General features: G+C 36.7%; 1 protein-coding gene across 1 annotated transcript in view; it reads right to left on the reverse strand.

Moving 5' to 3' along the window:
- Positions 1-17,295, reverse strand: part of LOC119767000 — a 108,895-nt gene that overhangs the window by 9,302 nt on the left and 82,298 nt on the right. Inside the window, exon 5 of the mRNA XM_038254107.1 lies at positions 6,503-6,641. Within this exon, the coding sequence (XP_038110035.1) occupies positions 6,503-6,641 (139 nt within the window). The remainder of the gene's footprint in view (positions 1-6,502; positions 6,642-17,295) is intronic.

A 17,295-nucleotide genomic window follows, 5' to 3' on the forward strand; every position in this document is an offset into this window, starting at 1 on the left:
TTAAAGAATATAGCTAATTTTTCAAATTAATATATGGAAAACCCACATGTCCACATATCTAAATTTTACGTAAGTCTACGCCATTCCGGTTATGTCTGTGACATAACTACTTTGACTTTTTTCCTCTAGCGAAGCTTCATCAAATGCTTTTTGAAAGTTCATTTTTGCGTATATATTTTAGGGATTTCACCATTTCTCAAATGGTATTTTAATGGTTTTAAATAGTTATTTTAGCAGTTTTTCATGGTAAATTACGATTTCTGAAAAAGTTGATACAATTTGAAATGCATTCAAGTCAAATAATTCTTATTGGGATTTCAAGGGAATTTCGAATTTTAATATTGCATGACCAAATAACTTCATTTTCATAAAAGCTTTTTTATTATTTTGCAATATATACATTTTTAATTTTCTATGGCAAATCTCTGGCTACGTTAGATCATTTCTAGTAGAATCTGAAAAGAAAACAAAAACACTAAGTATCTATCCTTGAAACAAGGAATTTAGGTTTACTTGTTTATGCTTTCAATGCTGTCATCAGCTGATGCAAAGTCACTTGCGGTTGGCGCCTTCGATAAACAAATGCTGTTCGTAACTTTGGGTTCGATGCTACTATCCGCTGAGAAATTTAACGCCCCGATCGGAACTTGTAAGCCTGATTTTATTCAACCATCAGACTGATCGGAGCGTTACATTTCTCAGAGGGTACTCGCCGCCTTCACCAACTTAACCCACCCCGTTATTAGGAGACGTTTGTCAGCTGTTCTTGTCGGTGAGCAACCTGCAGCACATTTCGAGCTGACTGATCCTCACCACAGATCATCTGGATCGTTCTACCTCCGGCTTGCACGCCCACCTCCTGTAGCAGCTACTGGGTGTGTTCGATGTCCATGCTCCCTACTGGAATCTGTTTACACTTGGTGTCCTGGAGCTGTCAAATCTGCTATCTGTTCGCGTCATGCTTGCCCTCCAACTTTAGCGGCACTGCCTCGGCGTTTACTGGTTCGAATTCTCACTTTCGTCTGGGTGATCTGAGTTGGCAAACTATCAGGAGTTTGCTGATGCCTCAGCTCGACCTTCACCTTGGGCCAGCGTTGGGCGCTGGCTCGGGAAGACCTGAGAAAAAGGAGGAGAGCAATCAAACAAAAGCAATTCGAGAATGACATAATTTCGCATATAAAACATACCATATTACTGCAATCACCATCCTGCTGCTGCAGGCGTCAGAATGGCCCTTCCCTCCGTCCTGGTCCATCGTGATGACGTACATCGTGATGACGTACACACACCGCCGCCGCATTCACTTCCCTCTAGTCCGGGAGGATTTTCTAGAAGAGGCTAACAAGGTCCCCGTCTTCGTGTTGAATCCGCTGAAACCGCAGCAGAACGCAAATGTTACCGATGCAATCGAGATCTTACTGCGCGTCCAGAAATTGCATCATTTTTTTTTATAATTTTCACTGCAGTGCACTAGCGAAGCACCAAAAAAATATTCACGGACGCGATGAAAGGATACAGCGTAAAAAACGTCAAAACAAAAATAAATCAAACCAAATGGTACACGGTTAAGAGAATTAGGTGAAATTGTGCACGGTTAAAAAATTAAATCTTTGTGTGATTAAGTTTTGAACTAATCCAAATCTAGCAAAACAATGTAAATGGGCCAATGCCGAATCGTAAACAAAGAGTCTATCCTTCTCGTGAGCAGGGTCGGCCTTCTATATTGACATTTGCCCATTAAAGTTGTTTTGCACGGAGATAGAGGAGAAAATCGTGACGTCAGAAATGAACTCAAATCACTCAAAGTTCATTTTGTGAGTGACTTCAACATTTTGGCCTAGTTTGACAGCTACATTGTCCCCATTTTTTTTGAAGAGAAAGAGGCGAATACTTTATGAAACTCATACCTGTCAAAATTCCTAGCCTCAAAATTTTGTCGCGAGTTGCTTTTCTCCTCTATATCGCTTTCCCGGCTCCAATGGTTTGGCGAAAATAAGTAAATAAAAAGTGAAAAGGGGAAAAAAGGGGTATCAACTGCAAGACGCTTTTATTTTAGCATGAACGACCATGTTCGACGTCCGAAGGCGCCACTCGCAGACCCGCGGCGGACCCTTGTTCCTGGACAGAGACCGAGCATTCCCGCTTGACCACTAGCAGCAGCGAGATCGTAACTACGGTGATCGGAACTTGGACAACCGATAGAACTGCGGTTGGCAAGGACCGTGCAGAAATGTCAAGAGAACGCGAGCAGGACGATAAAATGTAGAGCAAAGTGTTCAAGCCGGAGTTTGATCCGGAATGTCAGGCGTTGGTTGCTTCGGAGGGCGGTGTTCATTACAAAGGAGCGAGACAGAAGATTTGGCTGTTTTCGATTACGAGCGATCGCTTCGGTACGTGGCCAAGACCTATACCCAGGAGCTGCTACATGAAAATATCATTCAGGACTTGTGCGGCCAGCGGAACGAGTGAATGTGCAAGTTCCCCTAGCAGCATTCCTGGTCAAACTGGTGGTGAGAAAGAAAAATTAAGTAGGAAATGGCGTTCACTAACATCTCGTTATAGATTTCCCTGCGGCAAGGTCCACCTGATCAAGGTCGGTAGTGCATTTCTGGTGCTGCTGCAGCTTAGGCCTTTGCCTGTGGTAATCCGGGAAGAATTGTGGTAGCTGCAAAGGCGGAATATATGGGCTCGTTAAAGTTGCGGCACGGTAACGACCTGCTCGCAATAGATTACCTGTGGGACTGCGATGTCCACAAGAGAAGCATGGTCGACTGCTACAACAGAACAAATGCATCGTCTGAGAGGGAAAGGCCGGCAAGAAACCACTGCGGCAGGCGATCATCTTCGAGAAGTTGGCTCTGTGCAGCAAGGCTGAACGATTTGCGGATCGAGAGGTAAAGCTATTTGATCTCCTGATGGTAGACCATAGCTTTAACCAACTTTCATCCCACTTTAATTTACATGAACAGCATAATAACAATCGAGCGAGAACATCAAGTACATCTGGACGTACGAGATTTACCAGCTGCTGTGGAAGCAGGCCAGGCGGAACCACCAAATCCGAAAGCCGAGACGTAGGTACTCGATGGACACTTTCAGCAAATCCTGTCCAGCCAGAATCAGATCAGTGATCAATAAGCAGTACTGGGACCAACAGCTCTTCCGGTAGTGCCGTGGCAAGCTCGCCCAACGGAACGATGACGATGGAATGGGCAGGAGTTCTGCCAAGTCGTATGTATCACGAGCAGCACTAGCAGCATTAGCGCAACTGTAAGCATAACCCTGATAGCAGCTAACGCTTATGCAAAGGTTATCAGAATGTGTAACTGCATTAAACTGGGCGGTTTGCAGTTAGATTCGGCAGACACATAGCACCTCTGGTGAGGAGGTCGTGCAGATCTATATGTTTTGGATAACTGCGCATTTGACACATTCTGTTGCTCCAGACTTCCAGTTTCGGAAATACATCATCAAACAAGTGGACGCAGGCAAAAATATATATAAATGATAATAAAAGTTCTTAAACATATGTAATTCCTAGTTTTTTTTTTCAAATTCCCTTAAAAACACATCAACTTATTCTTTTCGAAAAAAAATTAAGAGAATCTGACAAATAATAAATTTATGTTCAAGAATATGATCAAATTCTAGCACCATTTCAAATTTAAATTAACAATTTTGCAAATACTAACTATTTGTGAAAACATCACCGCCATATTTTCAAACCAACAATTTGACAAATCGTTATTATTTCCATAAAGTAATTTGATGTTTCTTTATGTTCACTAAATCATCCTCGTTCATCCGGGAAGCTTTGTTTTGATAACACAATTTGTTATTACTAAATCGACGGGATAAAAAGATTTAGTAACAAACTTTGTTATGATAACATAACTTGTTATCAAACTATTATGCAGGGATCAATTCCATAAGAAAATTCAATAACAGGATATTTGGTACTTTTCCCACCTGCCCGGGATTTAGTGAAATTTTCTTATCTCCAGTCAAAAAAATCAGCAAGAAATTTTAAATCAAAACTAACAATTCAAAAGGGCATAAGATGATTAAATCGAATTATTGGGCCACTTTAAAACCAAAATTGCAATTGTTTGTTACCATTTTAAAAAAAATAACTTAATCCACCTATGTAGTTGTTGCCTTCCTCACTTTTTACCAACATTTGGACACAAATTCTATCTATCTTCGAACGCGAATCAATTCAACACGGAACGTCCGATCGAGGTGCTCTTTGTTGCGTTGGGTTCGTATGGTAAGTTCGTGAGTCCAAGGAAGGTTCTTACGCCAAAAAGTTACAACTTTGGCCACTCTGGAACCGATTCCGGAAAATTTGCAGATTGTATGGGAAAGGTTAAAATCAAGTTTTGATCACAGGAGGCTGAATAAGCAAAAAAGTCAAAAACGTCAACAATCGAAAAAAGGCAGAACGAAGTTTGTCAGTTAAGGCTTGTTTCTCAATAAAGAAATACACAAATGTCACTTAAGCGGTCATAACTTGAGACTCAGCGTTGCCAGATCTTCAATGTAATGGACTCATTGGAAAGGTCTTTTGATGACCTATCTAACGATGGGTTGAATGATGGATCCGGACATAGTTTACATACATTTAAGTGAGATCCCGCATCAAAAAAGTACATAAATATCACTTAAGTGGTAATAACTTGAGACAGGGTTGCCAGATCTTCAATGTATTGGACTCATTGAAAAGGTCTTTTGATGACCTATCCAACGATGGGTTGGATAATGGATCCGGACATAGTTTACATACATTTAAGTGAGATCCGGCATCAAAAAAGTACATAAATATCACTTAAGTGGTAGTAACTTGCGACAGGGTTGCCAGATCTTCAATGTTTTGGACTCATTGGAAAGGTCTTTTGATAACCTATCCAACATTTAAGTGAGATCCGGCTTCAAAAATGTACATAAATATCACTTAAGTGGTTATAACTCGAGACAGGGTTGCCAGATCTTCAATGTATTGGACTCATTGAAAAGGTCTTTTGATGACCTATCCAACGATGGGTTGGATAATGGATCCGGACATAGTTTACATACATTTAGGTGAGTTCCGGCATCAAGAAAGTACATAAATATCACTTAAGTGGTCATAACTTGAGACAGGGTTGCAGGAACTTCCATGTTTTGGACTCGTAGGAAAGGTCTTTTGATAACCTAACCAACAATGCGTCGGGTGATGGGTCTGGACATAGTTTACATGCATTTATGTGAGATCCGATTCGCAACTCTGACAATTTTTTATACTTAACTTTTGAACTACTTATCGGATTTTCAAACAATTCAATAGTGCAGTATGGGGCACCAAACCGGATCGAATGCAACTTATTTGACTCAAATCGAATCAGCCAGTGCCGAGAAAACTTGGCAAGAATTTTGAGCACCAAGGGAATACGCACACATACACACACACACAGACATTTGTTCAGTTTTCGATTCTGAGTCGATAGGTATACATGAATATAGGTCTACGAGCTGTTTTTCAAAAGTTCATTTTTCGAGCAGGATTAAAGCCTTACCTCAGTGAGGAAGGCAAAAATACAAATCTTCTGAAACTTTATCTCACTTGAAAACGGTCCATTTTGCCAAAAATCACAAAATTAATTTTTGATTCATATTTCAATCAATCAATCATTTCAATATTCAATCAAAATGTTTTTTTTCTGGATTTTCATGCAAAAATCAATATTTTCAAAAATACAAAACATGGAGAAAAACAAAACTTCCGTCATATCCTATAGCTCAAATGTGGCGCTTTTTGTTCACTTAAACAAAATATATTTTTTTCCGAATAATCCGAATCATAGCCTTTAACCTTGCCAAAGACACCGTTCAGAAAATTTCTTTTCAAGATACAGATTTTCAAATATTCGTATAACACTTCGCTATGGACAGCCCCATATTTGTATGAGACTTGCATGGAGAAACCAATGATGTAAAATACCTAATGAATCGATGGGCAACGGTTCAACCAAGTTAAAAATCAGATTCTTTTGCGAAAAAATGCTCAATTTATCCCGGTTTCATTTAATTTTTTGTTGAATTTCAGTAAGTACATTTCCAATCTTCATGCTGTTTAGACAAATTCATGGGAAATTTTCTGATCTGATTGACAACAATATTTTAAGGTTTAGGTAAGAGCACTATCGGAGAAACTAAAAATTGAAAGCATGATTTCCTTGGATTAACCTCGGGAACGGATTCTTTAAACAACATTCAGCAAAGAAGATTTGGATTTCAAATTTTGAATTAAAAAAAAGTATGTTATTTTATGAAAACAAATTATTTGTTTAGAAAAAAGTCATTTCTGATGAACATGACGCGCATCAATCATGTATCCTCTAATACCTCACTTTGATCCTATTGACATCATTTTAAGAAATTAAAAAAAAAACCTTTTCGTTCATTAGAGAGTAGTATAACAAGTAAGAAAGATTCGAAACCAATAGCGCAAAGCATCGCTTACCTTCGTCCTTGTCGCTCATGAAGGAGTAGTGGACGCCGTTGTCGCTCTTGGACAGTACCCGCACCTGGGGGTAGTTCTCGTCGGCGACCTGCAATGCCGTCCGTTCGTACACGTCGAATATCCGGGCGATGCACTTCACCTGGAAAAAAAGAAGAGAAAATTAAAGCATTAGTGCTATTACTGTTCTGTTTCTAATTAGAACCCATTCCCACCACAAACTGCAGCCCTTTTCTTGAACAAAAAAAAACGCTTCTCCATCACTCATTACAGTTTCATCGTCTGTTTGCACTGCGCGAGTAATTTCCTCCGCCATTTGCGATACCCATCGATAAGACAGAATAAACATCGTTTTTCCATTCCAGTCGGCGAGTGACCTTTGGGGGAAAAATCGATCCCTCCCAACCAATATTTGCATTCCAATAAGCAAACACACCCAGCCAGCACTCAAACATTGCAATTTCATAGAGTTGGGTTGGTCCATCGGAGGTCCGGGCTGCCGCCATTAGCCTTATTACGAAAGTATTGATGTCCCCCCCGTAATGAACTTGCCTCATTATGCTGTGATTCAACCGGCTGCCCAGCCAGACCGATGCTATGGGAGCCCTCAATGCCCAGTTGGAAGCTGATTTCTATGCAATTTCGTCGGCTATTTGCCTCTCCCTCATTATAAGGAGAACCCTTTACAGGCCCGTAGCCAGGGGGGGGCTTCCGGGCTGCAGCCCCCCCCCCGAAATTTTTTCCAATTTTTTTTAAATTGAACTACTTTAAAAAAATCTTAAATCAATGATTGTGTATTCTCTTCCCAGAAATAATTTGTAAGATAGAGAATCAAGAATTGATTGATCAAACTAAGTAATTTGCCTGTCCATTGCCGGGCTCAGTTTTTGTAGATTATGGATCCAAAATTTGGATATTTAAAAATTGAGCTGCAGATTTGAACATTGTTCCATTCAGTAACATCTCATTTATCTTGTAGTTTTAGCATTACATTGGTTAGGATGGTCCAAATCTGGGCTTACTTGGGGCTATCCTGAAATCAAAGATTTACGCATCACTAGCCTAAGTTCCAAAATTTGAGCTTTTTCTGACCACTGACCACCAAGTTTGGGCAAAATCGTCAAATTGTATGGAGAAAAGCTACTGTTTCAGTTTTTGACCAATGGAAGGCGCAATAACTATCCAGTTCTTATCAATTTTCAGATCTAATATCTTCTTTAAATTTGGAAAAACTTTCCCGAAGACACCTTATTTTTTTGGGTTTTTGCTAAAAGTTATTAACCTTCGAAAATAGCAATTTCCGAGCGGACTGCTCTAAGGGGCTACATAGAAAAAATTACCGTCATCTGGGGCGAATCGGGACTACAGTCTGAATAGGGACAGCAAAAATCCTTAGATCTTGTTGTCTTATTTTTGATTGTAGGACTTAAGTATGACCCCTGAAGAACCATAAAATAATTTAGAATTTTTGGATTCAATGTGGCGGTCAAAATGGAGGTCAAGAAATATTTCTGGTGTTTTTTTTAAAGGTCTAATAAACCAAATTTCAGTTTTTGCTTTTGGGTGCTTTTAAACCGTCAGGGGTATTAAAAACACCCAAAAGCAAAAACTTGGTGTATTGACCATTAAAAACAGATGCCGAATTTGATGTTAAAAACAAGCAAATAAAACATGCCGATTTCATTTGTTCCTGATTCGGTTATCCGAAGTCCTTCGAACTTCGGATAATCGAAACTTTGATAATCGAGGCTTCGGCTAGTCGAATTTGGATTGTAAAATTAATAGCCCTCCTTTATTTGCATTAAAACCTTTAAACTGTTAATACATGTTTTTTCTCTACATTTTCAAAATTTATCATAATTTCTCAAAAATATTTAGATTTTGTTTTCAAAAACGAAAGCATTTAATATGAAAAACATTTGAGTGAATTTTGACTATTATCAAAAATACAATTCTAATTTTATCGTTTTGGTTTTAAGAATATGGTTAGTAACATATCTAAGACCTTAGAGAAAAATGCTTGAGAAATATCTGTGTGTATTTTTTATTACTTTTCGTAAACCTTTTTCCGAAACCACTCGTCCAAAATTCTTTCTTTTGGTCACATTTTTAGTTTCCACCGTGGCCAATCTCCAATTTTTATTTAATATATCAAAATCGGAAGATCAACTAAGTGAATACTTATTATCAACTAATTTTCACTTTGTGCATGAGCTTGCGATTTTAAAGGAAGAAATAAAATGATAAAAATATTCAAAACGTTAAAAAAATTTAAGCTTGGATTCAAAAACTCTGAAATTAAATTAATTAAACATCACTTTCAAATTATATAATTTCTGATCAATAATTCATTTTTAAACTATTTAATTTCTATTTTTTTGATTTTACAGATTAGAATTTGCATTTTGAAAATTTTAAAATTTCTTTATTATTTTTTTATAATTTCTTATTTCTGAATATCATTTGTAAATATTTTCCAAAGTTTATGTTGCCACCTTTTCAAAATGGACCAAAAAACAGAGAGCAAATACAATATTAAAAAAATAGCTTCACAATTTTAATGGAAATAACTTATTTCGATTAAGTCTTTTAGGCCAGCGACCAGGTCGGTCCGGAAAACAAATTTGAAATGTTTTTCCTGCTTTGATAATCATATACGACATGTTTGGGCTCGTTTAAAAATATTTAGAATTTTTGTAACATGTCGCGGAACCGCGGAAAGTTTTCTCACGAAAAAGGATTTCGCCATCAACTAGATATTTTGAAAACTAATGATGCAAAACAACTGTACTGATTTAAAGTGTGTTTTGAACACTTTTAAAATAATAAAACCATAGCTTGTAGTTTTGATTTGTAACCCTCTCAACTTTGGTCAGAAATTAGTGACATAAACTTCAGATTAATATTCGCAACGGCTAATTGAAGATTTAAAAATTTTACACTTTCAAATTTCTAAATTTTCATAATTTTGATTTAATTTTTTTGGTATAAGACAAAGAAATGCCAGAAATCAAAAATAAAAATAATAAAAAATATAAAAATTTAAGATAACAATTCAACAGAATAATATCAAAAATCTGAAATTCCAAAATTAAAAATCTAAAACTGAAGAATTAATAAAATAATTGATACTTAAGAAATCCTAAACTAAAAAAAATATCATTTTAAAATTAAGTTATTCAAAATCCAATAAATTATGTTTTTTCAATCTTAATTTTTGGATGCTTTAAATATTTTTATGTTTGAATTCTAGTATTCCTAAATTAATTTATATTTACCAGAAAATTAAGTGAGTGTAATGGCTTTTCCCTTATTTCAGCATTTTAAGATTCAGCGTTTTGATAGTCAGCTTCATGAGGCAATTCTTCAATATTATTTAAGCGAATACATTATTTTCAAACGTTATTTTCAGTCGCATCCAAATAAACAAATCAAAATCTCATCAACACATATTGCTCCCAAAGAAATATCAAACGACGCTTTTTGTTTCTGTTCCTTTTCAGCTGCGTACCGCTTAAGAGAAGTCTTTTCGTAAACCTTTTCTTGACCGTTCCTTGAGATTGGAGTTTTAAGAGCCTCCGTACTACAGGACATTTTTTAAAATTTTCGTTTGAAAGTAAAATATAGTTCTAGTAGCAAAATTCAGACTAAGATTTGATTTACAGGAAAAATGTAATTGATTTAATAATTCTTACATAAAGTATTCTTTACTTTAAAAAAAAATAAGATAATAATTACACATGATAATTTCAAAAAAAATCAGAAATTCCAAAAATGAAAAAAATCAAATACATAAAAAAATATAAAATAATTACAACTAAAAAAATCCTTAAATTATAAAAAATATTTTTTATCATTTTTAAATAAAGTAATTAAAAAAATAATTTTCAATCATTTCAATAAATTATGTTTTAATAATCTTATTTTTTTTTATGCTTCGAATATTGGTATGTTTGAATTCAAGTGCAGACTAAGATTAGATTTACAGGATAAAACTAATCAATTTATGAATTCTTACATAAAGTTTTCTTTATTTTTAATTTTGCAACGTTTCGTAAATATAAAATTTCTAAACCTTAAGGAGCGGCCGTGGCTGACTGGTTACGGTGTTCGCTTTGTAAGCGAATGGTTCTGGGTTCGATGCCCATCTGCTCCCAGCGAGAAAGTTAAGAACACATTTGAAATGATGAATATGAACGAAAAATCAAAACGGGGTTCGAACCCCCGTCTGGATTGGTAAGCAAAAATGCTAACCACTAGGCCATGACGACTTGGTGAACTTGGACTGGAATTAGGAATACTGTTACAGAGAGCGAGTTGTGGCGCTATAACCACGGCAAATAGTGTCCAGGGCATTCGTGGAAATACAATGTCCCATCCCAGAGGGTCTCGGAGTACCAAACCTTCTTAGCATGGTGCTCCCAACGAATACAACCAAAATCTCGGAGCGTATGGTGTGTCCCCACGCTTCTTCCTCCCCTGTCTATTCAGAATTGTGTTGTTGTTCGAACACTCAGTGCTCAAACTCAACCCAATTACGAGTCATCTCTGCGATACGGCTTTACGCAGGCCTGGCCGCTTTAACGCTTGTGATGTTTCAATGCATTCTAATGCAATGGCGCACTACAAATGTTAATAAATGACAAGAAGAGTGCTAGGCGTCATCTAACCTAAGGCACTCTCCAGGATCCCTTCGAAAGATTGGCTGCGCTAGGGTCTGATTAGGTTAGAATATAAAATTTCCAAACCATAAAATGTTTTGTTCCTAGAGTCAAGATATTGCTTGAACAAACATCGATTTTAATAAATGGTTACAATCCTAAATTATTAAACATGTATATAGATTAAAATTTTATTAAAAAATTATCTTTAGAATTGAGATCTGATTAAATTAATTTGTCATGATTTAAAATTTTATTTTTGCTCAAATTCTGGACCAATTTTCAGAATACAATGAGTAATGAATTTGAAAATGGCGTTTAGTCGGAATATTAAAATTAAACATGATTCGTTTTAATGTTTGATGCAATCGAGGAAAATTTTAACGGTTACATATGCATTTAAAAATGGTTACATATGCATTATTAACAACTCTTCCAGTGAATATTTTGGCGTTAAAAATTGATTTAATACATTTTATCAAAATTTTTTAACACATTAAAATTAAACACAGGCACTGATCTTTTTTCTTCAAATATATATTTATTATAGGCCTACACAGAAAAAAATGTAAATTTACTCGACGCGGAAAAAATGAATCACATGTAAACTCAGTTGATGTAAACTTGAGATTCGACGTAATTTTTTTTTGTTGCCATGGAGACACTTCAGAAGCTGAAATTTCAACGATTATATTTTTTTGTATTTCATTAAAATTATTTATTTTTGAGAGCACCAGGAGCTTCGCAAAATATGAAATGGCTTCAATAGCTTAGAACAATTAAAATAAAACATTGTTTAAGTTTGTTTATAAAATTTTAAGAAAAACAAATATTCCAGTTATGAGTTTTATGTTGTGCTAGAAAATGAAAAATGTTAAATAAACCATCACAATTATCACACAGCTGAAAATGTAAATCCAGACGGTTTAAAATTTCTCTCAGTATAAAATACAGAAAACATAATACTTATGGTTACATAAATCGATATTTCTTTTAAAAAAATTTATGCTTTCAAAAATTTGATTCAAGTTTAATTTAAACGACGTTTAACCAAACACTTTCTCTACTCCTTTAATACAAACTAGCTGGTAAAATAAAGAAAAAAAATGACGAACGAGTTTCTTCAATAAATACATTGATAACTTAATATGAAAATCTTGGAAAACTTTTTTGCATACATTACATTAAAATTTTACAATTCATCTCAATAATTATACCACAAACCAAGTGATGGTATAAATGATTTGCTGATTTTTATACTCCTTGAATTTTTGCACCCAAGCCCCCCCCGAACAAAAATCCTGGCTACGGCCCTGACCCTTTATTATGCAGAGCTCGGGATTGTTGAAATAGTGCAGAAAACCGGAAATGCATGAAAAATTGAACAAGTTTTGCAAAGACGTTGAAATGAAATTTTAAGGTGGAACTAAAAATTAATATAAAGAGTATAACATTTCTCTACATGTTGTGTCTCGAAAGGTCAATAGATGGACCAAAGAGACGTAATATATATGTAATAATACGTCTTCCATCGGACGGAGAAGTAAATGTTGACCCCGGTCCATCATAAAGGTTAGGTCGTTAGCTCAGTTCAGGTAGGAGTCGTCTCCCTGGGTGGAGTCGCTGGTAGGCAGTTGGACTAACAATTCAAAGGTCGTCAGTTCGAATCCCGGGGAGGATGGAAGCTTAGGTGTGCCTCAATAATCAAGCCTTTGGACACCTAGCTTCGAGTAGGAATCTCGCAATCGAGAACGCCATGGCAGTGCTGTAGAGCAAGTATTTTTTTTATTTAGCTTTTTTGAAATTTTCTGATCTTTTTAATACAAATTATTTCAAAAATTAAATAGTTGATCTAAAATATGAAATGAGGACAACTTTTTTTTGTAGTCCTTTTCAAACGCGTTGCTTGATTTGCATTTTTTTTTTTTGATAATTGTTATTGAAAAGGTTACAACATTTCACAAAAGCTTAACTTTTTACCATAGCTGTTATTGACCAAGACCTCCAAGCTTTTTGTGGTAAATTCTGGTCGTGTTGTAAGTTCAATATTCGCCTAACGTGTATGCAACCGAGGAAGTTCTTGAATTCAACGTTGCATTCAATATTGCATTGTCCTGTTCTTAGGTTCTCAGATTCCAATCAAGTTTCTTCGATTCTTATACCATTCTTACTAAAAGAACTAAACCTTGATGGTCTGGTCACGGTGCTCACAATACCGCTATTATGAAAAAAAATACGCAATCCGAGATTTTGGGGTTTATCGATTCCTTACATAGGGCACCTCTGTGCAAAAAATAAAAAAAAACATTCGCTGATGTAGTTTTCGAGATACAGCCCTTTTTAGATGTAACAAACAATCTATACAATTTTAGCATTTCAAAGAATATTTAATTCGAGATAATGATGTTTTTTGCTTCATATGACTGTCAAGTATCTCTGGGCCAAGTTTCAGAAGGTTTGTTGATGTAGTTCTCGAGGTACAGCCATTTTGAAATGTCATTTCCGATTTTTTCAAAGAAAATTTATAAAATCAATACAATTTCAGCACTTAAAAGAATATGCATTTCAAGATGATGATGAATTTTGCTTCCTATAACTGTCAATAACATAACGGAAATAACATTTTAAAATGGCTGTATCTCGAGAACTACATCAGCAAACCTTCTGAAACTTGGCCCAGAGATACTTGACAGTCATATGAAGCAAAAAACATCATTATCTCGAATTAAATATTCTTTGAAATGCTAAAATTGTATAGATTGTTTTGGTTTTCTTGATGAAAATCGGATGCAACATCTTCAAACGGCTGTGTCTCGAAAACTACATCAGCGAATGTTTTTTTATATTTTGCACAGAGATGCCCTATGGTGTAAGGAATCGATAGACCCCAACATCTCGGATTGCATTTTTTTTTCATAATAGCGGTATTTTGAGCATCGTGCTGGTGGTAAGCATTCTTGTCTGCTGACCCAAAGGACGGAGGATCGAACCCCGCCGCGAGCTAATGAATTTTTCGTTCGTATTCAAGTGTTCAGAATTCCTTCCTTCCATAATTTCTCGATAGGAGCAGATGGGAATCAAACCCAGAACCTTCCGCTTACAAAGCAAACAGCGTAACCATTCAGCCACGCAACATTTAAAATTTTGACATAAACTATGAAAAAACAATATGAAAAATATTTTGACATAAACTATGAAAAATATTTGCAATGACCTATCAATATTTTTTTTTAACTTAACCCTCTATAACCTAACCCCGTCTCTAGACGGTTTCGATCTAAAAAATCGTCGAAAATCAACTTTTCAACCAATTTTTGATCTTTAAAAAGAATTTTAGAGAAGAAATCTTAAAAATTTTAGGGTTGAAAATTTAACTTGTTTTATGTGGCTTTGCCAATGTTTTTAAAAATGTGACTTTTAGTGGTCAACTATGGCTGTGTTTTTTTTACAAACATTTCCATTATTTTCAGTGAAAAGAATTATGCAGTAATTTTTGTCCCAAACAATGCCTCTACGCATTTTTTACAATTTTAATGATGATGGTGCCATTCTATAACAGAAAATGTGAAAAACAAGTAAAAAATTGAAAAAGTGAGCATGAGCATGAGCATGAGCATGAGCATGAGAGATCACCCATGGTTGCCCCTCCGTTGCTGAACAGAACCGTAATATCCTTTCAGCACTACTGATTATAGGCTTCGACGATCTAGTGGTGTTTCCCTTATCAACAGCATGTATGAATGCGCTGAAAAAATAAAACACCATGATTGCCAAAACAAGATCAGTTGCGAATAGGTAACAGTCATTGGCCACCAACGGCGCCCGCCATGTCAGTTTGTAGATCTCGATTTTTAGGGACGGGAATGTTAGTTAGCGCAGGTTGCTACTAGGGCAGCTGATTTACTCTGTGCTTACACCCCACAAGCGCCAGGAACCTGAAAATTGGTTAGTAGGATAGGGTGTTTGGTCAGGATTCATCATAGAAGATGATGATGCGACCCAAAATCATAGTGTTTGTTGAAAGGTATTATATTTTATTCTCAAGGCAAACAATCGGTTTGCGGATGAGACATTTCCCGTTTAACTGTTGTTAATTTTTTAATGAAATGGTTTAATCTTAGACAGCCGGCTGTGGAAAGATAAAACCAAATAATATTTATTTATAAAATGAGGTGTTAAACGCAACGCTGCAATGATAGCGTAGTCTGATTTTTAATTATATAATCATTTAGTTAATGAATTTGTTACGGAATAGACGCGACGAACTCAACCATCAAGTGTCTTCCGATCTTCTTTCTGTTAGCTAGATAAGGTATTGATTTTCGTTGCCTCTCGAGCTACGATGCTATAGAGAGGACTTAACACACAAACAACCGACGTCGAGCCCTCCGAGCTACGGAGCTATGGGAAGGTCTTTTCAACACAAGGGCTTGAAGCACACAATAACTCACCGATTAATAGGAATAATTTTCAAGATCGATCTTGCTTTATAACTACAGCGCGAAAAAACAGGACAGCGCGTCCCCAGAAGCACTACACTTATGATGGCATTATTCAATTATACTGACCAATCACCCCATGCACACAAACAGCCACACAAAAGAGACAAAAATTATCACGAAAAAACAGGACTGCGCGTCCCGAGAAGCACTGCACTTATGACGGCATTATTCAATTATACTGACCAATCACCCCATGCACACAAACAGCCACACAAAAGAGACAAAAATTATCACGAAAAAACAGGACTGCGCGTCCCGAGAAGCACTGCACTTATGACGGCATTATTCAATTATACTGACCAATCACCCCATGCACACAAACAGCCACACAAAAGAGACAAAAATTATCACGAAAAAACAGGACTGCGCGTCCCGAGAAGCACTGCACTTATGACGGCATTATTCAATTATACTGACCAATCACCCCATGCACACAAACAGCCACACAAAAGAGACAAAAATTATCACGAAAAAACAGGACTGCGCGTCCCGAGAAGCACTGCACTTATGATGGCATTATTCAATTATACTGACCAATCACCCCATGCACACAAACAGCCACACAAAAGAGACAAAAATTATCACGAAAAAACAGGACTGCGCGTCCCGAGAAGCACTGCACTTATGACGGCATTATTCAATTATACTGACCAATCACCCCATGCACACAAACAGCCACACAAAAGAGACGAAAATTATCACGAAAAAACAGGACTGCGCGTCCCGAGAAGCACTGCACTTATGATGGCATTATTCAATTATACTGACCAATCACCCCATGCACACAAACAGCCACACAAAGAGACAAAAATTATCACGAAAAACAGGACTGCGCGTCCCGAGAAGCACTGCACTTATGACGGCATTATTCAATTATACTGACCAATCACCCCATGCACACAAACAGCCACACAAAAGAGACAAAAATTATCACGAAAAAACAGGACTGCGCGTCCCGAGAAGCACTGCACTTATGATGGCATTATTCAATTATACTGACCAATCACCCCATGCACACAAACAGCCACACAAAGAGACAAAAATTATCACGAAAAAACAGGACTGCGCGTCCGAGAAGCACTGCACTTATGATGGCATTATTCAATTATACTGACCAATCACCCCATGCACACAAACAGCCACACAAAAGAGACAAAATTATCACGAAAAACAGGACTGCGCGTCCTGAGAAGCACTGCACTTATGATGGCATTATTCAATTATACTGACCAATCACCCCATGCACAAACAGCCACACAAAGAGACAAAATTATCACGAAAACAGGACTGCGCGTCCCGAGAAGCACTGCACTTATGATGGCATTATTCAATTATACTGACCAATCACCCCATGCACACAAACAGCCACACAAAAGAGACAAAAATTATCACGAAAAAACAGGACTGCGCGTCCCGAGAAGCACTGCACTTATGACGGCATTATTCAATTATACTGACCAATCACCCCATGCACACAAACAGCCACACAAAGAGACAAAAATTATCACGAAAAAACAGGACTGCGCGTCCCGAGAAGCACTGCACTTATGATGGCATTATTCAATTATACTGACCAATCACCCCATGCACACAAACAGCCACACAAAAGAGACAAAAATTATCACGAAAAAAC

Source organism: Culex quinquefasciatus, chromosome 1 (genome assembly GCF_015732765.1).
Source record: "Culex quinquefasciatus strain JHB chromosome 1, VPISU_Cqui_1.0_pri_paternal, whole genome shotgun sequence".
Lineage (NCBI taxonomy): Eukaryota > Metazoa > Arthropoda > Insecta > Diptera > Culicidae > Culex > Culex quinquefasciatus.